Source organism: Rhamphochromis longiceps, linkage group LG14 (assembly GCF_057381845.1).
Source record: "Rhamphochromis longiceps isolate RC_006_pf linkage group LG14, R_longiceps_female_GT1.1, whole genome shotgun sequence".
Classification (NCBI taxonomy): Eukaryota; Metazoa; Chordata; class Actinopteri; order Cichliformes; family Cichlidae; genus Rhamphochromis; species Rhamphochromis longiceps.
The window spans coordinates 26,680,595-26,705,209 of record NC_140570.1 but is presented as its reverse complement, the minus strand read 5'-3'; the positions used below and the strand labels follow the sequence as shown (position 1 = coordinate 26,705,209).

The 24,615-nt window shown below is 39.1% G+C and overlaps 1 protein-coding gene across 1 annotated transcript in view; it reads left to right on the top strand.

Moving 5' to 3' along the window:
• dhx36 (DEAH (Asp-Glu-Ala-His) box polypeptide 36) overlaps positions 1-24,499 on the top strand; it is a 30,464-nt gene extending 5,965 nt beyond the window's left edge. Inside the window, exons 5-26 of the mRNA XM_085380518.1 lie at positions 439-477; positions 633-803; positions 1,845-1,924; positions 4,151-4,225; positions 4,915-5,081; positions 5,190-5,271; positions 5,359-5,490; positions 6,830-6,935; positions 11,149-11,236; positions 12,219-12,274; positions 12,400-12,464; positions 15,286-15,429; positions 15,862-15,979; positions 18,337-18,435; positions 18,746-18,919; positions 19,032-19,118; positions 19,219-19,302; positions 19,409-19,508; positions 19,658-19,748; positions 21,424-21,544; positions 23,495-23,647; positions 23,736-24,499. Coding sequence (XP_085236644.1) covers positions 439-477; positions 633-803; positions 1,845-1,924; positions 4,151-4,225; positions 4,915-5,081; positions 5,190-5,271; positions 5,359-5,490; positions 6,830-6,935; positions 11,149-11,236; positions 12,219-12,274; positions 12,400-12,464; positions 15,286-15,429; positions 15,862-15,979; positions 18,337-18,435; positions 18,746-18,919; positions 19,032-19,118; positions 19,219-19,302; positions 19,409-19,508; positions 19,658-19,748; positions 21,424-21,544; positions 23,495-23,647; positions 23,736-23,966 — 2,463 coding nt within the window. The 3' untranslated portion in view covers positions 23,967-24,499. The remainder of the gene's footprint in view (positions 1-438; positions 478-632; positions 804-1,844; positions 1,925-4,150; positions 4,226-4,914; positions 5,082-5,189; positions 5,272-5,358; positions 5,491-6,829; positions 6,936-11,148; positions 11,237-12,218; positions 12,275-12,399; positions 12,465-15,285; positions 15,430-15,861; positions 15,980-18,336; positions 18,436-18,745; positions 18,920-19,031; positions 19,119-19,218; positions 19,303-19,408; positions 19,509-19,657; positions 19,749-21,423; positions 21,545-23,494; positions 23,648-23,735) is intronic.
• The last annotated feature ends 116 nt before the right edge of the window (positions 24,500-24,615 follow it).

The following is a 24,615-nucleotide window of genomic DNA, read 5'->3' as shown; positions in this document are numbered from 1 at the left end:
AAAAAAAAAAAAAAAGAATGTTGCCCAAATGCATTGCTGCATTGGCTGTATGTAAGTAGCTTTTGTTTATGTTTGTGTAAATAAGTAAATGTTTATTATATTTATACATTTAAATTGTTTAGTGCAAAATTTTACTGTGGAAATAGGTGTGCAAAGTTTAATTTATGTACAAGATGATGTGTAATGGAAAAGTCTTCTTACCAAGTATTCAATCAATTTATCATAATGTTATCATGCTACATCATTTCAAGTGGTTACCACTGTATTAGTGAGGTACTGCGCAGAGTCAGTATTTATCTTTGGTTATTAGAATTGGATAACTTCTGATGTGCTAGGACTGTTCCCATTATGGAATTTTTCTTTTTAAAGTATCTGTTCCTAATTTTATTGAATTTTTATCTCATTATTTTACTCCTCATCTGTTCTTTTTGTCTTCAGAAATTCAGGGAAAAACTACCATCTTATGGGAAAAAAGAGGCAAGTATTTCACATGCAAATGTGCTTTTATCATGAATCACTAGTTCTGCTAAGACTTCATTACTGGTTTTCAGATTTGATTTATTTATTTTTTTGTTATTGTTTGCTTTCCTGCCTCATCTGTAAATCACTCCTCTTCAACCTCCTGATCTCAGGAGCTGGTAACGCTGATCAATTCTAACCGTGTCCTAGTGGTGAGTGGGGAAACAGGATGTGGCAAAACCACTCAGGTCACTCAGTTCATCCTGGATGACTATATCAACAGAGGCATGGGCTCAATGTGCCGTGTGGTCTGCACACAGCCTCGACGCATCAGTGCCATCTCGGTATGTACTCTGCTGGCCTCTGAAGGATTATATGTTGTTGTGTGCCTACTGATTTTAATGTGGTTGCCATGGCAATGCTTCTGTTATGCTGCTTCTCTATGGGATAGGTCAGGCAGTCATTTTTGATTCCTAGCAGACCTGTTGGTTCTCTGTCCAAGGCTAGCTTCTCTGCCATCAAATGTGTCTTTATAACCAATCAGAATTAGGCTTATGCATAGAGGCATCACTGTTCAGTGTTAGCTGTTAATAAGAGTGCATGCACATGTGCCTCTAAGCCACTGCATAGGTTAAATACTAAGAACCTTTGTCACTGTGAGCCAGAGAGCAGTGCAAATTTACACAAACACAGCACCATGAGTCCAGCCACACACACACACACACACACAATAACAGTAGAGAACCTATGAAAGAATGTGATCTGTCTGTGAATGAATGCAAAGTACAAACTTCCACACTTAACTAAAATTAAACAATGAAATAAAAGGGCAAAATAATTAGTTTGATTAAAAAAAGATATGGATATATTTTTAAAATCTTTTTATTGTGGAAAATATTTGTCTCCTTCCTGATTTCTTGCATATTTATATTGAATAAATAAATGGCAAATGCACTGTTTCCTTACATCGCCCTTTTCTACTCTACACAAGCCTACATGACATGTCTCATTCACCTAAGTGCTTTCTATGTCCAAGGATACTATGGCATGCAGACTGGAGTAAACAGGGAACGAACCACCAGCTTTCTGACTAGTGAATGATCTGCTCTACTCCCTGAGCTATATTTCATAAATACAAAATGCAGAACTTGAGTGATGATTTTCTTTAATAAGGGGAAAGCTTAAAACCTCCATGGCCCTGTTCGAAAAAGCAATTGCTCCTTAAACATAACAACTGGTTGTTACTTTGATGACATAAAAATAATGCGATGCATTTGCATACAGCAAAATTTCGGCATCGCTCATATAGAAATTATTACTTTTTTGCAATACAATGCTGTCTCTCCTCTTAAATCCTATTTGTGTGTGTGTGCTCTTCCTATCAGGTTGCAGAGCGTGTAGCGGCTGAGAGGGCAGAAAGTGTTGGGAATGGGAATTCATGTGGTTACCAAATCCGCCTGCAGAGGTACACAACACTTTCGAGAAGTGCTCATGCTTAAAATTCTTTCTCCTGAAACTTGAGATCTGGTCAATGTGGAGGCCATTTGACTACAGTGAACTCATTGTCATGTTTAGGATGTTTAAGAAAGACCAGACAAAGATTTTCCATTTTTCCGTTTTCTAATTTTGATGAGCTGCTGTGAATTGTGGCCTCAATTTCCTGTTCTGAACCAAGAGAGTAGTGGCACTCGTGGCCCATCAGTTTTAGGCTGACCTGTTGTGCTTTCAGAGATGCTCTTTTTTTATTTTATTTGAGTTACTTTTACCTTCGTATTAGCTCGAAGCAGACTGGCCTTTCTCTTCTGACCAGCTAAGGATTTTCACCCAGAGAACTGCTGCTTACTGGATTATCTTTTTCTGACCATTTGCTGTCCATTGAAGATAGTTGCTCTCTTGGCTATGTCTACATGCCCGAATGCATTAAGTTGCTACTATATGAGCAAATATCTAATTGGCTGATTAGATATTTGCATTAACAAGCAGTTGAACAGTCATGCCTAACAAAGTGGCCAGGGATTGTATGAAGGTGAAATTAGGCTCACTGTATATTTAATTGACATTCTGTAATTGGTTTAGAGGCTAAGAAACCAAAAGCAATACTTATGTTTAGAAAGCTCATTTCCCTTAGATCTGATATGGTTAAGAGTCCAGCCACAGCAGGTTAAATTGATGGGAGCGCTGTTGCAGAAATCAGACTGTTTTATTTCCCTCCCTGATTACGTCTGTCTATTTCAGACTGAGCTTGCTGTTTTCAAGGTTGGCGGTAACAGCTGAGGCTTTGTGGTTTAGACTGAAGTTGGTGATATCAGCCAGCATGATCAGAGTAGGAACAGATTTAGACATCTTAAACACAGATTTTGACATAGTTAGCAGTTTTAACACATGACATATGTTATAGCTCATTAATATTTAAATTAAAAGCTTACTGAGCTCAGATGTTCTGCATGAGATCTACAGCGTGTTATATTTTTTATGTATACATAGTCTACATAGACTTGGTGAAAGGACTCAAGATGGATACATGAAATGTGTGGGTTAATGAACGCCATAAAATGATTTTTCTTAAAAACACACACATTAAACATCTGCAGCAAGAATTTAACAAAAGCAATTTGCTGTTGTGCAGCCTGAGCGAACAGTGATTTATACAATAGGGGAGTATGCTGATTTCTATTGGATATTTTTCTATAATAAAATACCCAATTCTGCTTGTTATTTACTGGCTGATTTTTCACAATTGATTTAGCTTACTGATAGTAGTCAGTACTCACTCCATAGGCTATCATTGCCAAAGTCATGTTGGTTAATCCACTACTCACAGTCACTGATGAAAATGAAGGTGACAGAATCTTCTCACTATGTGCAAGGTTTGGGTAACAGCCAGGTAAAGCAGCCAGCTGTGTCAGTGCTAGAGTGTTTGTGAAACAGGATCCAGAGTATTTGTGAATAAATACGCAGTGAACATGTTGCTCTGCAATACTACAGTATAGAAATGTGTGGTTACAACTGTATTCTACTATGAATGTCTTGCCATTGATACATGTTGCTCTGTATTTATATACCAGTCCAGAAGACTCACTGTTTTTCGTGGTGCTTTTGCTGGTTTTACTCTCTTTTGATTTTTGTGAAATATACATTAATTCTTTGGACTTCAGGCTTCACAAAAAAAGAAAAGAATATTATATCGTGTAATTAGTCTCCTCTTCTTGGCACATTAATCTTGCATCAGTTATACAACAAACCCTTTTAGAAGGCTCAGTTGTTAATGAATTTTGTTTTATCAGATATCATATGAAAGGCAGTTCCTACAGTGATAACTTTAAAATAAGAGAAGCTATTTTGTAATTAATTGAATAAACCTTTCAGCATTAGTACATAAACAAAGCATGGATAAATCTTCTTACTGTAGTGCACTGTAGCATACTACAATTCCGTTACATATTGTAGTATAATATTTGGTATCAGCAACATTTTATTTTCACTTCTATGTAAAGGTTAAACATAAAAGTGGTGCTTATTTAAAGTAAAGTAGCAAAAATAGTGGAAATGCAACACAGTTAACTGTTACAAAACCTAAGTTCATTTCTCAGAGAAGTCCTGCTTTTATTTTGGTGACCTTACTTTAAATTTTCTAAATTGCACAGATGTAAGAGTATCTTTTTCTTTCTTTTTTTTTTCTCCCATTTTCCAGCCGGTTACCAAGGAGACAAGGTTCGATCCTGTACTGTACAACAGGCATTATTCTTCAGTGGCTTCGCTCAGACCCGTGAGTTTGCTTCCACCTCTGCCTTCTCATCCTGTATACATCTTTTCCCTGTACATCTTCTCTGCTTTTTCCCCTATATCTCCACTCCAGCCATTCCTTTGTTTGTCACTCTGTTTTGTCCCCATTGATTTGGGGTTGACGCTACTGTTTGTGGAAGATTCATTAGTATGGGTCCCCATTTTCTGTTGACTCATTCCTCCATGCTCGTCTTTGCATTCTAAGTGCCTTCAGAAAAAGAAATACAGACTAAGTGAAAGTGCCAGCTTTTCCTTGTTGTCTCACTTCATGCTCTTTCGTTAGCACGACTCTAGTGAGTCATTTCAGGGCTACCCTTTTCTGACTAAACTGCATTTTTGGTGTTAAGCTAAATTCGCACATCACTTTGCTTACAAGTGGACGTCTGTATGGACTGTAGCTCTGTTAAATACTTTCTAAAAAAATTATTTTTGGGTAACGTCTGTGCCTTGTGAAATTATTTTAAATAATTTAAATCTCACTTAAAAGTACTTAAAAATGTAGTACCATTAATTGAAACTTGTAAGATCTTTAAAGAGAAACAAGAGAGAATTTGTAAAAAGAAGAAAAAAAGTCAACCAATATTGTTTTTTTTTGTTTGTTTTTTTAACTCTTTAGACAGAAAAAGGCAAAAAAAATAAAAAATTGCTCACCTTTTTTGCTTTTATTGTCAGATTGTTGTCGAGTATCAGTCACCTGGTGCTGGACGAAATCCATGAGAGAAACCTGCAATCAGACGTTTTGCTCATCATTGTAAAGGACTTACTCAACCTCCGAGATGACCTTAAGATCATTCTCATGAGTGCCACGCTCAACGCAGAGAAGTTTTCCCAATATTTTGGTGTGTAGCTCACTAATTTCTTCACCAAATTGTCAGCAAAAGTTTTGCAGTTCTAATAAGTTGAGCTGTTCCTCTTTCTCGCCGCTCACGGTTTTGTTCTCGGTTTAGACAACTGCCCAATGATCCACATTCCTGGTTTGACGTTCCCAGTGGAGGAGTTCCTACTTGAGGACATTATAGAGATGACCAGGTAGAACCACTTTTCTACCAAACACACATGTACATGCACAAAGACACATTGGGACCTCGTATAAACTAGGCTGGGTTTCTCTGCTAGGTATCGCCCCCAGAATCAGGACCGTCGCCCCTCATGGAAGAGAGGTTTTTGGCAGGGGCGAAACTCCAGACCTGAGAAAGAGGCTGAATACAAGGAAAGCTGGCCATGTTACGCACGAACACTACAGGGCAGGTGAGTTGGTGAGAAAATCAGGCTACTTAAATTGGAAGAACAGCTGCCAGTTTTTTGGGGGTTTTTTAGGTAGGAAGCAGGAGGATTTGTGAGACTCGTAGTTTTGAGTAAATACATTTCTTTTAAAGTTCTGATTTAATGAAGATTAAATATAGAGAATTATGGTTTTGATCTACAAACAGTAAGAGAAAGATGAGTGCTTGAAACTGATGTCTGATGCATTTGTTACATAAACACAGCTACAATTAAAGTGCACCATCACAGACAGTTCCAAGGTCTGCTTAGTACAGACACAGCAACACTGTAGCTTAGTTGCTTTTGTTCAAAACATAATTACAGCTGTGAAGGACTTTGCTTTGCCAATTTGACACTTACTAAATTTTTTGGGTGCAAATTTCTCTCTAATAACTGCTTTAAAATTTTTAAGACAATCCCACAACACAACAGAATGGAGATAAGATGCCACTAGACACACCTGCAATATAACAACAGAGGCTCTAAACAGGAGACAGAAGATTGTTCATGTCTACGTGACTGGATTCCACTTCAAAAACTATTTCAGTTTAATTTTAAAGTAATCCTGGACATGATCCAGTTTGAATACTATAGGTAAGGAATTCGATATGTTGATACCCTGAACAGAAAAGGCTATTTTTCTCAAGTGAGAATTCTTGTAATAACACTTGAAGTTTCCAAAATGCTTTGTCTTACTGAACTGAAAGCTTTAAGAAGAATCACAATATTACTGAGAACTGAGGAGCCCGATCATTTATAAAATAGCGTAATATTAACAAATATTTTTTTAAATGTCTTGGCATATTCAATGTTGGTTTGTTTTGCCAGTGTTTAGTTTTGTTATTAAAAAATAATTAAGTCCTAAATTCACAACATGGCATCCAGTCTATTGTGTAACTAGGCAGAAATATTACTTTGAACACTGTCGGTGTGCTTGCAAAATTAGTTTTCTGGTGATTTCAAATGGTTTCAACATAAAACACATTTTTGTATTAAGACCTACTGGAATACATTTTTTAAAAAACAGAAATACTGCTTTTATAATTGAACACGACACAGATGTTTCTCTTTTTCTCATTCTAAAGGGAAAAAAAGACAAAGGAACCAATTATTAATATGTTACTGATCACCAGTGCTATTACCACAACAAAGAAAAAGTATCAACTGTAACTCAAAGCTATTCTGCATTTTTGTACTAAAGCATAGCATGTGAAAATATTTATAAACCTGTTGTAGCCATATTACAGCGTGTGACACCTCCAGCAACAAGTAAGGGGAGAGCAGGAGCACTTATGTTGCCATGTCCATGTCCTGTGTTTTACAGGTACTCTGACACAACCATTGAGGCTCTCGAGATATTAGACAGAGATGAGAAGATTGATCTGGACCTAATTCTGGCACTAATTCGTTATATTGTGCTCAATGAGGAGGTGAGTCTAACCTTTTAGTTGTGGTTTGAGTGCAGCTGGCATAAATTGGCCAAATTCTAGACGATGCGTTTTATTTAAAAAAAACAACAACAACAAACTGAATTTGTACTTTATGAAAATGTCAAAATGAATGTTTCTGTAACAGGAGCTTGCCTTTGAAGATTGTCATTTTTGGACATCATGTTCTTTAATCATTGACAAAAAGTTGCCTATGTGAAAGGTGGCTTGATATTAAATGGAAACTAATAGTTAATGGAGACTCTTAGGCTGGCAAAGTACAGTACATTCCTAGATGGAGCAGATGGAGGGAGCAGGCGGGCTAGCTGCCAAACACAGACATTAGATCAGAGAAAATGACACAGATCCTGGCAGCAAATTTCTGCTAATGAGTGATTGAACAGATGCTCTCCCGCTGCACCTCCATTCCCTTTTTTCTTTTTCCAGTTCTGGTTAACTTTCCTTTTTGGATGTCGGCATCATTTCAGTGCACAGTTGTTAGCTTTGTGAATACAGTGTCACCTGTGTGACTTGAAAGTAGAAAGTTTTAATTTTTGTAACTGCTGGCCCAGTAGCTTTTCTAGGAAGTGGTAAAATGGTTATTATGAAAAAATATATGTCCATACTTCAGCTGCTTATCTAGAGCCTGGAGCCTATCCCAGCTATTATACAATGGGGCAAAAAAGTATTTAGTCAGCCACCGATTGTGCAAGTTCCCCCACCTAAAATGATGACAGAGGTCAGTAATTTGCACCAGAGGTACACTTCAACTGTGAGAGACAGAATGTGAAAAAAAAATCCATGAATCCACATGGTAGGATTTGTAAAGAATTTATTCGTAAATCAGGGTATTTAATAAGTATTTGGTCAATAACAAAAATACAACTCAATACTTTGTAACATAACCTTTGTTGGCAATAACAGAGGTCAAACGTTTACTATAGGTCTTTACCAGGTTTGCACACACAGTAGCTGGTATTTTGGCCCATTCCTCCATGCAGATCTTCTCGAGAGCAGTGATGTTTTGGGGCTGTCGCCGAGCAACACGGACTTTCAACTCCAGCCACAGATTTTCTATGGGGTTGAGGTCTGGAGACTGGCTAGGCCACTCCAGGACTTTCAAATGCTTCTTACGGAGCCACTCCTTTGTTGCCCGGGCGGTGTGTTTTGGATCATTGTCATGTTGGAAGACCCAGCCTCGTTTCATCTTCAAAGTTCTCACTGATGGAAGGAGGTTTTGGCTCAAAATCTCACAATACATGGCCCCATTCATTCTGTCCTTAACACGGATCAGTCGTCCTGTCCCCTTGGCAGAAAAACAGCCCCATAGCATGATGTTTCCACCCCCATGCTTCACAGTAGGTATGGTGTTCTTCGGATGCAACTCAGTATTCTTCTTCCTCCAAACACGACGAGTTGAGTTTATACCAAAAAGTTCTACTTTGGTTTCATCTGACCACATGACATTCTCCCAATCCTCTGCTGTATCATCCATGTGCTCTCTGGCAAACTTCAGACGGGCCTGGACATGCACTGGCTTCAGCAGCGGAACACGTCTGGCACTGCGGGATTTGATTCCCTGCCGTTGTAGTGTGTTACTGATGGTGACCTTTGTTACTTTGGTCCCAGCTCTCTGCAGGTCATTCACCAGGTCCCCCCGTGTGGTTCTGGGATCTTTGCTCACCGTTCTCATGATCATTTTGACCCCACGGGATGAGATCTTGCGTGGAGCCCCAGATCGAGGGAGATTATCAGTGGTCTTGTATGTCTTCCATTTTCTGATGATTGCTCCCACAGTTGATTTTTTCACACCAAGCTGCTTGCCTATTGTAGATTCACTCTTCCCAGTCTGGTGCAGGTCTACGATACTTTTCCTGGTGTCCTTCGAAAGCTCTTTGGTCTTGGCCATGGCGGAGTTTGGAGTCTGACTGTTTGAGGCTGTGGACAGGTGTCTTTTATACAGATGATGAGTTCAAACAGGTGCCATTCATACAGGTAACGAGTGGGGGACAGAAAAGCTTCTTACAGAAGACGTTACAGGTCTGTGAGAGCCAGAGATTTTCCTTGTTTGAGGTGACCAAATACTTATTTTCCACCCTGATTTACGAATAAATTCTTTACAAATCCTACCATGTGGATTCATGGATTTTTTTTTTTTTCACATTCTGTCTCTCACAGTTGAAGTGTACCTCTGGTGCAAATTACTGACCTCTGTCATCATTTTAAGTGAGGGAACTTGCACAATCGGTGGCTGACTAAATACTTTTTTGCCCCACCGTAGGTCAAGGGCAGGGTACACCTTATACAGGTCGTCTGTCCATCACAGATCTAACACAGAGAGACAAACAAAGACACAAACCTACAGAGACAGTTTAGCGTCTATAATTTACAGCCAGCACCCAAAGAAAGCCAACACAGGCACAGGGAGACATGCACACTCCACAGAAATCCCCCCTGCTGACCAGGAGGCGATTCAGGGTAGACTACTATTAATGAGAGAAGAATGATTAGTTTACTACCATTTTAAAAAGTTAAGTGCTATGACTGAATGAAGTAAAATAGTTTTGGATGTATAAATAAACAAGAGAGTGAAAAAGAAGAAGAACACGGAGTGACTAACAGAGGCAGACAGAATAATTATACTTTCCCATATGAAGCTGTATCTCCATCAGTCACGGCCACACTGAGCCAGTCAACCAGCTGATTTGTTGTGGCGTTGTCAAATGGCTGTGAGAGAACTGGCTGATTCACCATGATGGTAATCTGAACCAAGGATATGGGCCATCTGCTGAGCTTTTGACTGGGATGATTGGTTAATTATGTTGCAGGGTTCTGTGATTATACACCTAGGGGTTTAACATACAGGCATTAATGAATGCCTGCTGGGTGCAACTGTATGTGGGTGGTTTGCTGTGTGTGTTTGTGTGTGCTGTCATAGAGTAGACTCTCCAGAGCTTACTGTACTGTACTGTCACTTAATTTTTAGTTAGAATTAATTAGAGTGTGTTTCTTCCTGGATGCGTGTAATTTGTCAGGTTGTAGCTAGGCAGCCGACCTTCATCTCTTTCACAAATACACATGCAGAGACTTTAACATACATACAGTCCCATGTGAGTGCCAGTGGTTGAGAACTGGGGATAATAATTAGCTTTAATTAAAAAGTTGGGGAAACCAAGGCCTAGAAGCTACTTTTTATGCCTTCCCTTCATTTCTCGGAGGAAATGAATAGCATGGTGCTTTTTATAGAATCGATTTTTATAGCAGCTTAATTTTAGCTAGAGAATACTTTGTTTAAATCTGGATAGGATGAAAACGAGTTTGCTGAAACTCTGCTCTGTATTATAGCTCTGTACAGTCTGTATAACTGTATATTTATTAAAGACAGATTTGACTAATTTTATCTTTGACCTTTCCAGCATGGCTCCATGGGCTAGCATTGACTGCCTTGTGTAATTTTTTGTGTCACAAACTGTAACCTTCATATTTGTGTCACTGATTTCTGTCAAAACTTTGAGTATTTAGTGTTGAGACAACAACTGTGGTAATAGCTTGTATGGAAAGAAATGAAACAGTACTGCACCATAAACAATTGACTGATTTTTGACTTTGTCTCATTCTTTGTCTCCTTCTCTCTATTCTATTCTTTGCTGCTGCAATGACTGAGCTCTTCATCAGTCATTAAAGGAGTCTTTTTCAGCTTTTTTTTTTTTTAAAACCATTACAGCATTACTGTAATGGATTTTGGCTTTGTGAATGAGGCGCCGATGCCTGATATCCATTAAGTGGTCAGCAATCTGCAGCCACTGACAAAAGAGCTCAATGCGCAGAGATTTCCTCACCATTTAGTCTTCTCTTCTTATGTTTTCACAGCTAGCGTTTCTGTGTCTGTACTTTTTCATGTGACTTATCGATTTCCTTTTCTCTTTGCTATTGTGGGGAAAATTAAGTCAGTGCTTTTGTTAATGTTAATCAGATGCTCTCCTGTACTATAAAGATGCATTTGTCATAAAGATGTTGGAGTTTCAGTGGCTATTTTGTGTCTGAATGTGAATGTAGAGGTTGGGAGCTGAGAGCAAATCATATCTACAGTATCTGCCTCAGCTCAGCTCCTCTGAGGTCATGGGCATCTTGTTTGCTGGACCCGCAATCTACTGAGACCCTGCTGGATTTTGTGACTTACAGCTGTGTTGAGAGTTTTGTATCATGTCTTGGACAGGAAGGAGCAATCTTGGTGTTCTTGCCTGGTTGGGACAATATCAGTACTCTCAATGACCTTCTCATGGCTCAGCAAATGTTCCGATCAGGTATGCAAACAGAAACACACATTCAGGATGTACAGCATGGAAGTGAATGCACGTCGGTGTCTTGCAATTTTTCTTTCTTGCTTTGACTATACAGTTTTCTGTTCCACAGTTGAGAAATCCATCCTTTGATTTTCTTAACCACTTATTGAATTCAGGGTCGCAGCAATATAAAAGCCTATTACAGCTGTCATAGAGCAAGAAGCAGGGTACACTGAACTGGTCGTCAGTCTATCACAAGGCGAGAGAGACGACAACCATTCATAGTTCACACTTAAGGCCGATTTAGAATCGCCACGTAACCTAACAAGTATGTCTTGGAACTGTGCGAGAAAGATGGAGTACCCGGAGCGGACTGACACAGGCAGATTCAAACCCAGGATCTTCTTACCATGACGAGACAGCACTCATCATTGCGCCACTTTGTTGAAATACACCCATTTTCTTAACTGCTTATGGCTTAGTCTCACTGGAGTCAAAATGAGGGTGGTTTCCCGATTGCTGGTTTTGCATTTGGTGACAGATTACAAATAGAGTTTGACTGCAATAGTCAACTGGTCTCTTTGTCAGTTGTGATATACAGTTAACTCTGAAAGTTTAGCAAAGGTTTGGAAATAAAGGCTCTATATTATAAAAGATTTGTCTTCCAGCTTATATTTTCGCAAAAGATGACTTGACTCCGCTGGTTGCTGATTGCTTGTATTTTGCGTATATTTGTATGTAAAGACAAAGTTGCTAAACACGTATGTCATTTTAAGTTAAGTGGACTCCAGCAACTATGTCACTATTTGTGGTGCAATTTTTCCATTCATCCGTTATCTTCCACCTATCTGAAGTAGGGGTGCTGTGGCTGTAGAATTCTCCATGGTTTTATGATACTTGTTGTTATAGAACACATAATTGTTCAGCCTATGGACTAGTTGTATCTTAAATTGACAGTCAGTGTTTTATTTGAGTTTTTCTTTTGTGTCCTGTTACATTTCAGACCGGTTTGTTATCATCCCTTTACACTCCCTCATGCCAACTGTTAATCAGACACAGGTCAGTATTCTTCAGTTTCTCTTTTTTCTCTTTCTCGGACCATCTCTTTGTCAATTGTGTCCTACTTTAGTCCCCTTTCAATATCACAAATGTCCTGCTCAATTTTTCTCTCTAATTCTTCTCAGGTTTTTAAAAGGCCTCCTCCTGGAGTTCGAAAGATTGTGATTGCTACCAATATAGCTGAGACCAGGTTTGTAAGAGCATGCGTCTGTGGTAAAAGCTTGTCCAGTCTTTGCATTTGTACTTTGGAAAGTGTTTAAAGGTTTAGAAAAAACACAGACCTTTTTATGACATTCCGTCATATATCTGTTTTCTGTGTGTGCCAGTGCCTCAGTCAGGAATGAGGCCTACAACTGGATTGGAGCTAATTAGCATACATCTCTTGGATTGATTACAAATACTGTCATATTGGTTTGGATGAGAAAACTCTGACAGGCAATTTGTTAATGCGTTCAGAGTGCTGCATTCACACAAACGAGCAGAGCAAATTAAGGAGCTGCCTGCCCTCAGCACTCCCCTCATATCACTCCACTAAATATAGACTCTAAACTAGAGTTGGATGTCTCGAGACCACTTTTACTTGGTCTTGGTCTCGTCTTGGTCTCGACGGACTTTTGTCCTGGTCTCGGTCTTGGTCTCGCTGTTTCGGTCCTGCGTTCTCAAATCTAAATTCTCTAAATCGGTTTCAGTTGTGTACTGATGTACACAACAATGGACATAAGGAGCTTCTTTCAAAGAAAAAACTCAGGTAGATGTTATTTTATATATTATGCTTTGGATGTTGTTCAGTATATCTATGCAAAACAAGAGGAATTTCAATACACAGCAGTATATTCACAGTTGAAACCAGATATTTACACACACTTTATGGAGAAAACATAAACTTTTTTTTACTGTTAAACATCAATTTAGAGTAAACTTTTGTTTTAGATAAATAAATGTTGAAATATCTTTTGAATTAGTGAAATGTCAGAATAAAAAGAGGGAGCTGTCTATTTTAATCACTTTCATCAAATTTAGGAGCACATGTACACTAAGTTTATGGTTAATTAATAAGAAAACTCCAGACGATTCCATTCTGAGCTGAAGAAGCTTCTGGTTGGTTAGTAGAGTCCATGTGAGTAAATTGGTGGCACAGTTGTGGATGCATATAAGGCAAAACACAGAGCCTGTTTCTTTGACACGGGAAAAATCCAGAGATGTCAACCAAAACACCAGGAAAAGAACTGTGGAGCTCCATAAGTGTGGCTCAATTTTGAATACAATTTGGTGCCATTTGCAATTAAGAAATACAGATAGTTTCTCTCTTTACTCTTAAAGTTAACAAATATGTTTTTTATATTTATCAATCTAAAAAAATAAACATTTAGTTTGATTTGATGTTACAATTAAAAAAGTGTTTGTGTTTTTATCTGAAGAGTACATAAATATCTGGTTTCAACTGTATATTTGATGATGATGGAGTTTGGCTTGATTGTCAGCACAAAGAGGGAGAGAGAGGAACAGAGAGGGAGAGAGAGGAACAGAGAGGGAGAGAGAGGAACAGAGAGGGAGAGAGAGGAACAGAGAGGGAGAGAGAGGAACAGAGAGGGAGAGAGAGAATGAGGACAGAACAGAGATGGAATAAGAGCAGGTGAGACACACATGTTAGTCAAATGGTTGTTTGCCAAAACTCATCAGAACATGTACCTAGTGTTTCTTTTTAGATACCATTTGTTACTTTTCAAATTCTATATTTATTAAGTTATGCAGGCTTGTTTGCACAACAAGGCTAAATAATTATATAAACTTTTCTCAATCTAAATATTGTACTTTGGTAGAATTAAAAAATAAGTGTAGTGCAGGTCTATGGTGATTTTTAGTGCTACTATCATCTAGTTCTGATTCTGGTTCTGTCTTGGTTACTGTTGTAGTCCTGTTTTAATTCCGGATCAGTTCTGGGTCTGGTTGAATTGGGGTTTAGTCCCTGTGTCTTGATACAGGCCCGACTTTGTTCTGCCTTGCTGCTTAATTAAAAAACTAGTTTAAGGTGTCCTGCATATGTATATAGAATAGCATCTGGCTGCAGTTTAAAGACTTTTTTTGTCTCGGTCTCGGTCTCGTCTCAACTTGGTCTTGGTCTTGTCTTGGTCTCGGATTAGGCGGTCTTGACTACAAGTCTACTCAGAAACCTACCAAAGGGCTGGATTTTATTTTTTACTTCTAAGTGATTGTGTAAGAGTCTTAACTAGGAATTCTTGAGAGTCTACTTTCAATAGGGCTGTGCGATATGACCAAAATCTCATATCCCGATATAAGAATTCTGTCGTCCTGATAACGATATAAATCACAAAAATGTAACATTTTCTGTAAATTCTGTGACTCTCGGGCAGCTCGTCTTGCGGGAAGTGTTTCCAGCTGCGCGTCATGTAGCTGGAGTCGAGTGTTTTAACAGATGTATGAAACGATACATTTTTAGACATAAGTTGTAGCAGCCGCCGTTTTCTCTGTGAGTATTTATTACACAGCGTGCTGCGGGGAAAAGCCTGTTCTAACGTTTGAGTCTAAGGTTTATTTTCTAGCACCTGGCGGCTCTTTTCTACTTCTTATCCGTAAATAATCTGCTCTTTCACGTGATTCAGTTTATTTTGAAAAGTCTCAACAGGATCTTGAGCTTTATCGTGAAAGGTTTATGTGGAACGTAAACAAGCGGACACGCGATAGTGTTACCGTCGTTGTTGCTAACCACAACGCATAAAAACAGGCGCTTGTCCGTCCATAGTGTGGTTATATTAAATATAAGAGAAAGAGAGAACTTTAAGAAATTAATATAGCCACTACAGTGACCATCAAAACGATGAAAAAATATTGCCGCAAACAGTTTATTTTTGCGACACCACCAAACAAACGATAGCGTAAAATGAAACGATATATATCGTTATATCGAACAGCCCTAACTTTGAAGTGTTTTTTCTGTATTATTACGTGCAACTTATGTTTTCCCCCCTTTCTCTCTCGCCTGCTCCTCACAGCATCACCATCGATGATGTTGTTTATGTGATAGATGGAGGCAAAATTAAGGAGACCAACTTTGACACCAGCAATAACATCAGCACCATGATGGCTGAGTGGGTTAGCTTGGCCAATGCCAAACAGAGGAAAGGACGTGCTGGCAGGTGTGTGTGTGTTTATGTGTGCGTTTGTGTCTACACGTGGGTATATTTGTAGATTATAATATAATGAGGGCATACTTTATATTAGTGCCTCTGGGTATGCAATATGGGATAATTAGCTTCCCATCTATTTGTCATCTGAGCTCTCCATCACTCTTCCCTGTAAGACCACTCTGTCCTGCTTTCCCATCTGTAACCACTCAGAAAGGCAAAGTGTAGTCACTCTCAGGTTGTTTCCAGTCTTTTACTTGAGACGTCTGTTCTGTTATATAGCTCTGACATCAAAGTGCAGCAAGGCCCAATTAGCAGAGCTGCTTACTGTGTGCAGTTTCATCCCACTGATTTTTAAAGTAAGCCCTTGTCACAGGGCCTGTAAAACATTTAACCTCTTTTCCTTCTCTGTCTCTCTAACAACTCTCTTCTCTAAATATCCAGAGTGTGTCCGGGGAAATGCTATCACCTGTACAACGGTCTGAGGGCCAGCCTGTTGGATGCCTATCAATTACCTGAAATTATGAGGACACCACTGGAGGAGCTGTGCTTGCAGATCAAGGTTGTATATGCGGAGAGAAAGAGGGATAGACTGACAGAGAGAGAGACAGATAGATGTGGGTTTGGGAGTTTAGATGAGGACAAGATTGCTCTCAATGAGTTTTGTGAGTGCAGGGGCGGAACGAGGACAGTGCTGCTGTTTTTGGTGTTGTGCTGAATTACAGCCTCTCCTCTCTAATGAGAACTGGGGATGAGCATCCCGGGCTGACTCATGCCCTCTCCCGCTCTTACTCTCATTTTTTACAGACAGTATAATTACTTTTCTACACATTTTTTTTTCTCTTATATAAACAGTCTTTTTCTTCTTTGGTTGCTTACTTTTTTTTTTCGCGTTCTCTTTTGAAATCCTCACGCTCCACTCAGACATATTTTAAACAGTGCTAATGGAAAATTAAGCCAAAGGTCATTTAGATGTAGTGTTTGCTGTGATTGTTCTCACCAGTTGCTGTATTGGATATGCATTTTAGTGTGTCTCCCCCACTCTCTGTGCTGGATGTATTTGAGTATGTGTGTGATATGGTTTTTGAAGCTAGTGGGTGAGAGTTGCACAATGCATCAGACAGTCCTTAAAGTGAGACAAACACTGACAACATGCTAACCTTGACCTGGCTCTCTAATGCACAAACACTTCAACATCACATTGTTAGTCAGACATAGAGATGTGGCTGTTTCATTGCTCTGCAGTTAGCCACAAGTAAATGTTCCTTTTGAATGTGGAAATGAACGTGCATTTAGCCAAACCAAACCATGTGATCACATTCATTTCGCGTAGCATTCAGTGAATTGCGTTAGTTAAGATTAGAAGTAAGCACTAACATCTTTGTTGTTCTGTCACAAAAAGCAATATGAGCAAGTCATTCAAAGCTAACTGTACTTGATCTTACTATATCTATAGTACTGTGAAAATGTCTTGAGTGATCCCTTATTTCTTTATCTTTTGCCTCCAATAAGTCAGACTTTCTTGTAATTTTAAAGCAGTCTTTAGTAGTAGTTCTCCAGGCTTTTAGGTCTTTTAAAGTTTTCCTTTAAACATTGAGGAACTTTTTCTTGTTTGTTTTGGGGGGGGGGTTTCCGCTTTGTCTATTAAGTCACTTAGCACTGGCGTATAATTAATTAAGGTTTTTGTTTTGGGGTTTTTTGTTAAAAGGCACCTAACTTAAGGGATAAACCAGTGTTGTCTACACATAACAAATAACTTAATCAGTTTCAAAAAGTACTTTAGGCACTTTTTTATTATCTGACTGTCATTAAAACTCATAATTTTGAAAGACTTAAAATAATATTTCTGAGGTATATTAGTTATTAACTGAAATATTTGCATAACTCAGTATGTGCAGTGTGTTCTCAAAAAGAGAAGTGGCAGAAGAAAAACTGTCTACAGCAGATGAACACCTCAAAGTAATGAAGAGAAGTACAAAAAAGTCCTGCAAAGACCTGACACAGGACCTGAAAGGTAGATCTGACCTTTTGATTTATCTACTGTTCACTGAAGCCTCATCAGAAATGGTCTCAGAGGACAGGTGGCTTTCAAGAAGCCATTCATAAGGAAGAGAAGAGTTAGAAAAGAATGAGGTATGCCAAATTACATAAGAACTGGACTTAAAATAAATGGCTACAGGTTTTATGGGGTGATGAGTCCAAATTTGTCATTTTTGGTTAAAACTGGTGTCAGTATGTACAGAGGTGGGCAGGAGAGAGGAGCAACAGGTAGTGCCTCCATTTGTAAAACACAGTGAAGGCTCGGTCATGTTTTGTAGCTGGATCTCAGCCAGTGGTAATAGAGGTATTATCAACATTGCCCAAATTATGAACACAGAAAAACACAGTCATACTCTGATCCACCATGAAGTACCATCTGGAAAGCATCTGATTGGCATGTTTCATCATGACAGCCATCCCAAATACACTGCCAGTGCAGTAAAAGCGTACCTTGATTGAAAAACACACAGTGGAACACTATTAGTCATGGATTGGCCTTCTCAGAGCCCAGATCTTAACATTATTGATGCAGTGTGGGATCATCTTGACAGAGAACAGAGCAGAGGACAGCCAACATCTAAAGAAGAGCTTTGAACGTCCATCAAGAGGCCTGGAGAAATATTCCTGAAGATTATTTAAAGAAATAATAAGAAAGCTGCACAAGAGAGTTCAGGCTGTTTTGAAGAACAAAAGTGGTCATACTGAATGTCAAAATATGAAGAAATGGGGAGTGGCTCAAGACTTTTCCACAGTACTGTGTGTCTATAAATCAATGTTTTCCATAGTTAACAGCCCACCTGATTAAGTAAAGGGAATTATGTGGAAAAAATTATGACATGCTTGTGCTGATCAAAGCAAAATATCACATACACTCCCTAGATACTGAAGCTTGGGTCTATAGGTCGATTCCTGGAGAAAGCCTTGGACCGTCCCACTGAAAAGGCTGTCAGCCTCGCCATCAAGAATCTCACAGAACTGGTAAGAAAGTAACTAAAAGGGTTTTTAAGAGATTGTTACGAATCAGAGTATCAATTGCATGCTGGGCTGTGACCAAAGATTACATAATATACTAGTAACTTAATATATTAGTAACTAACTAAAAAGCCCTTACAAATTCAGTAACTTGTGTTGCAGCAGCAAACTGAGAAATTAGTATTTACCCAGATAAAAATGAGCTTTCAGGCTAATGAGGTTAAACTTGTTAAAATAAAATAAAATTGTGAGATAGTTATTATGCACATGTTTCTGAATGCCCTTTCTTATGGATATGATGACATTGTTTTGTCAGAACGCCCTGGACCAAAGAGAGAATCTTACAGCATTGGGTTTCCACCTGGCTCGCCTGCCTGTGGAACCTCACATTGGCAAGCTCATCCTGTTTGGAGCTCTGTTGGGCTGCCTTGACCCTGTACTCACTATTGCTGCTTCCCTCAGCTTCAAAGACCCTTTTTTCATACCCCTGGTAGGTAGAGCTGAGTTCACAGACAGCTTATGAAAGCTTACGCTGTATACTATCTTTGAACTTGTGTGTGTGTGCATTTTTTTTTTTTTTTTTACGTATCTGTTTGTCTTAGGGTAAAGAGAAGATGGCAGACATGAGGCGGAAGGCCCTCTCTAGAAACTCGAGGAGTGACCACCTCACTATTGTCAATGCTTTCCAGGTAGAACAGCCCACATGGGTGACTCCTGATTTTGTACTCACAGATGTGTCTGCTGTATGAATTGATCCTATCTTAATTTATCATGCATTGATTTACCCAGGGCTGGGAGGATGCAAAGCAGCGTGGAGGCAGGTATGAAAGGGAATACTGCTGGGACAACTTCCTGTCTGCCAACACACTCCAGGTGAGTCGGGATGATTCTGCGTGACTATATTTTAAATATGGACTTCTTTCTGTGAAGTCAAAGGTGTGCTGTATTATTAGAAGCAACTTGTCCTTTCATCATTCAGATGCTGCAAAACATGAAGGGTCAGTTTGCCGAACATCTCATGCATGCAGGCTTTGTCAGCAGCAACGATCCCAAAGACCCCAAATCTAATGTCAACTCGGGTAAGTAAGAAGTTTTTCTGTTTGTTTGTTGTTTTTTAACTGGTCATGATATCTGGGCTGTGAAGCAGTAGCAAAGTATGATATGAAGCATTTAAGTTTAATATTTTCTTTTTCATTTGTTCTTTATCTGTCACTTTTTTTCCCCTCAGGCAATGAAAAATTAATCAAGGCAGTGATTGTAGCAGGTCTGTACCCTAAGGTGGCCATGATCAGACCATCTCACAGCAAAAAGAGGCCAGGGTAAGTTTGCTAATCCAAAGGAGGAGATGAGCAATGACAGACAGGAAAGGGCTGCACAGGCCAAGATAGAGAGGTGCACAATCAGTCTTATTGATCTCCAGAGAGAAAAATAGCCTTCACACTGCAATATCTCATCATACGTCCTGGTAAGAGTGCTCTGTAAGGGCACTGTGACAATTACCCCAGGCTGTGCAGAGGCCACGTTTGGATGATTGTCAAAAACAAAGGCACTTTTGCAGCTCAAGATCAATGCAGTCATCATAAAATTGCCCAAAGGCAGCTGTCATAAGCGGTGGCTGTGACCTGCGTGCAAAAGACAGACACGCACAACAGGGGCACAGACTCTTTCACAGCAGGCTGTCACTTTTATTGTTTATCTCGTTGACAGCTTTAGACCTAGGTGCACAGTCATTTCCCAGGGTCATTTCCTTTGTATAAGTAATTCGTAACACCAAGCAAGTTTTTAAATGTTTATGTCCGCACCACGGCTCTCCACTTAATGAATTCAGTGCTTGATTAAGCACTTGCAACAGAATACAAAGTGGTGTACGTTGAGCTGCAAAAGAGAGACGGGCTATTTGTCTGACGCTTAAGGCACTTTGTGTAAATAGCAGAATCCATTTTCTTTTTTTTTCTGGATTATATTGAAAACAAAGTAATCTGTATATAATCTCCTCTCTCTTATGGGTTAAGTGCATAACAGAAGGTTAGAACTTGTTCCCTGTAGTGAAACAGTTGGTTTTCTTTGGCCAACATACTGGTGTGTGGAACACAGTGTTACTTTCAGCATTCTGCATACGTTGGATTAAAAAGCCAAAAAACACCTGATAGAATTTAGCTCTTGAACAGCTAAATTCTGAGTTATTTTAGCAAAAATTATACTATATTACTTTTTCCTGGCAACCCAAACAAGCCAACAAGCAAGCGATACATGACTCTCCACTAATTTTAGAAAATTAGTGTTTTTCTAATTGTACTCTCATTAACTTTAACATTTGACATACTATCTGAGGCTGGTAGAGTTTGAGGTGGAGGAGTTTCATTTTTTTTTTCACTTCCTCTGTGCATTGCAAGGTCATGTGCATGACCTTGGGGTGAGTTTGTCAGGGCGTATAACATGTCTCGAATATTTTCCACTGAATAATTTACTGTGGAATGCTGGACTCTTAGATCATTGCTGATTTCTTTCCACCGTTTTATTGTTTTAACACAGACCAACAAACTGCAAACACTTATGTAGCGGTGTTCACACTTAATGATCAGTTAATCAGTCACATTTGATTAGGAGTACCTGGCTCCTACTTGCCTCCTTAATTCTTATAGAAATACTTAGGTTTTGACACACTAGTCCTTGGTATTCCACTGCTCATCTCTGCCTCAGAGATCACACCAGATTGTAGTGTTTGCATATAATCGTTATTTTTATCCAAACTTTTTGAATAATTTGTCTATAAAAATGTAATCAAAAGGGGGGGGGGGGGGGGGGTGTTCATAACTGTTGCAATTTCTTATTTTTTTTTTAACTGTTTTCCATCTTCTGCTGTGATAAATTGTCTTTTTTTCATCATTTATTAAGATGACAATTTTAATAAAAAATATGTTGTAAAGTATGAAGAATGTGAATATTCCCAGCTCTATAAAACACACAGACTCACTCACATCTGATCTTTTGCAGTGTCAAAGTGTACACTCAGGCTGACGGAAAAGTGTGTATCCACCCAAAATCTGTCAATGCCGAAGAGACGGAATTCAACTATACTTGGCTTATCTATCACCTAAAGATGAGAACAAGTAGTGTGAGTATCTTACATGGTGGAGTAATCTATCTCCCCTAGTAAATGTTATATTGTTCTGTAAATGTTATTTATTTATTTTTACATTTGAGTCTGTGTTGCTTTGTGTCTTCTTGAGTTTGCATGTGTCCCTCGAATGGTGCATATGAGTGGAAAAGAGGGCCAGTGGTTAAAGGTTGGCAGTGGTGCCACACCAGCTTTGCACTTAATGAATATTTGATTAAAACACTGCCTTTCAAGTCCCTCTCAAAGGCTCTTGTGCTTCAAAGCTTCCAGATACAATGTAGTAGTTGGTGGTGGGGTGCAAAACAGTCAGTGCTGTTTGCTGACTGCTGCCTTTTTCTATATTCTCTCTTTTTTTTTTCTTTCTTCCCCTCTTCACACCCGTTTCCCCTCCCTTGCATCTCTTTGTCTTTGTTCTTTCTGTGCTCTCTTTTTGTGAATGTTTCTATTCTGCAGGAAAACACCTTTTATGTCCTCTCTGATGGCCGCCTGTGCTTTTTGTCTTTAAGGGAAAATAAATGATTTGCTGCATTTCACTGTCATTATTGTTGCCATTAAATGATTTTTTTTTTTCTTGTCGCATGTAAGTGGTTTTGAGCACAATGACATGGTAAAAATAAGGTATTCTGAGAGTGCGAGGTTTTCAAGGTTATTTGTTTACCCTGAGAAGAAAGCAGAAGTCCAGGGCTGTAGATAGGACAAAAAAGAATAAAACTGAAGGATGACGTCCAGACTTTATCTTCTCTGACGCACTTGCCCTCGGTGAGACATAACATTACACATTCATGGAGTAAATGCAGTCGTCTCTGCTGTCTCCTCGCTTTTTTTCTCTTTTTCTTCTCTCTTCTCTCTCCATCTTTTTCTACTTCTCCCTTTTAATACTATGGTCTTCAACCTTCAAAGCTGAAATAGTTTTTGTTTGCTGTTTATCCCGCGTCTTTGACTTTTGACCTGAGAGCAAAGGAGTTTTTTGTTAGTGTGTACCCACAGAGTGATTTATAGTGCACCTATATATGACACCTTTTTCTGCCAGCAGTCTTTAGAATTTAACTATAAATAACTAAAAAAATAATAATTTGCATTATCATTAGTAGGAATGGGTATCGTTTAGGTTTTATCCGATACCGGTGCCAAACCGGTACTTTTGAAACGGTGCCGGTGCTTAAACAGTGCTCGAACCAATGCTTAAAGAATAGAGAACACAAACTTTGTCCAAAAACCTCTCATGTTTTTATTTTTAGAAGTCTCTTTTTTTTCTGCAAAATGATAACCAAGTTAGCCTTTTCTGTTGATACAGCATACCTCCTTTGGTTGGAACCAGTGCTTAAACAACGGAAAACACAAACTTTGTCCAAAAACCCCTCATGTTTAGCTGTTTTTTGTTTTGTTTTGTTTTTTTGTAAAAAGATAACAATTTTAGCCTTTTTTGCAGCTATAGGGCATATATAGTATCACTCTATCAAACATTTTTTAATCTGTAGCTCTGCTCTAAAAGAACGTACGTACCTGGGCTCGCCTACTATCCTTGGAAAGGTAAAATGATTGGCTAGAATCCAAAGTGTGTGACATCTCAGGAAACAAAAAGCACCGAAATGTGCGCTGCTTTTCGGTCTGGTTACTAACGTTTATGTCAGAACCGGTGCCGTAATGGCACCGGATACCGGTACCCATCCCTAATCATTAATCAGTCTCCTTCAAACACAGAAGAAAAATGGATGAGGTGTAATACATAAGTTAAAGTCACAGATTGGTCAAGATGACATTTCTCTTGAAACACATTTCAAACTCCACAGCCTCTCCTTACTAATGGGACACTTTCAGCCCACACCACAGAATAGCTGTCAGGCAGGGTGTGCCGTAATGATGCTGCTCTCTGTCACCAAATGTGTTGACGTGTTTGTTGTAATGGCCCTGTCGTCGCGCGTTACTGATATCTCTGTGCTCCCTCAGATCTTTCTATACGACTGCACTGAGGTGTCACCATTCTCACTGCTGTTCTTTGGAGGAGACATTACCATCCAAAAAGACGAGGACCAGGAAACCATCGCAGTGGACCAGTGGATTGTCTTTAGATCCCCTGCACGCATTGCTCACCTTGTTAAGGTAAACGACACACACATGCACATCAACAACACATCTGTCTTTTTGAAATTTCTTTTGTATTAATCTCTCCTTCCTGTCTGTCCTGCAGAGTTTAAAGAAAGAGCTGGATTCTCTGCTGCAGGACAAAATTTGTAATCCTGCTCCTGTAGACTGGCAAAACCGTCAATCCAAAGACTGTGCTGTGATCACAGCCATCATAGACCTCATCACGACCCAGGAGAAGCCCACAGGCAGCAGTAGGGGCTATGGCAGAACGTGGGCGTCGGCCCCAAGAGGAGAGCATGTTTACTTCAATGACGAAGATGATGACGATGATTAAAAGTGGATAGAGATTTGGCTGTCTCTGAAAAGAAGATGCCATGAAGTTACTGCCTGCGTCCTTGGACACAGGGTCTAGTTGGATTATTTATGATAACCAGCTGGCCTTCTTGATGGTTCTGCTTGATTGAAATTTTGCTGCTCCTGAAGGCCAAATACAGGCCACTGCTATTAAAAAGAAAGGCAAAAAAAAGGCCTGCATTTGATTCCCATAATTTTTTTTTCACCTCTTAGATCAAAGGACCAGTCTTTCTCTGAATTCTTTCTGTAACTTTATCTTGTTAGTGAACCTCTTGTTTGGATAAGTTTATTTTCACCTGTTGCCACAGGCCTGTGCAATAAAGAGAAGGTGTACCATCATGCGGCTTAACTTCATCCGCCTTGCCGGGCTGAGATGTGGAAAATCTCAAATATTGCTGGTTTTACGATGAGAGAACATAATTTGTTCTGAGCTTTAAGATCATCTGGGTAATATGATATTTCACACCCTCGATTTAATAGCTCCAATCTGAGAAAGGTGCAAATGTCCAGAGGATTTATCTGATTATCCTTCATTAAATGTTCAGAAAGAATGTAATTTATTGTCCCAAGTTTTATTCCTAGAGTGGTCTCTGCTGATGTGTAAAAAAAAAAAAAAGAAAAAGAAAAAA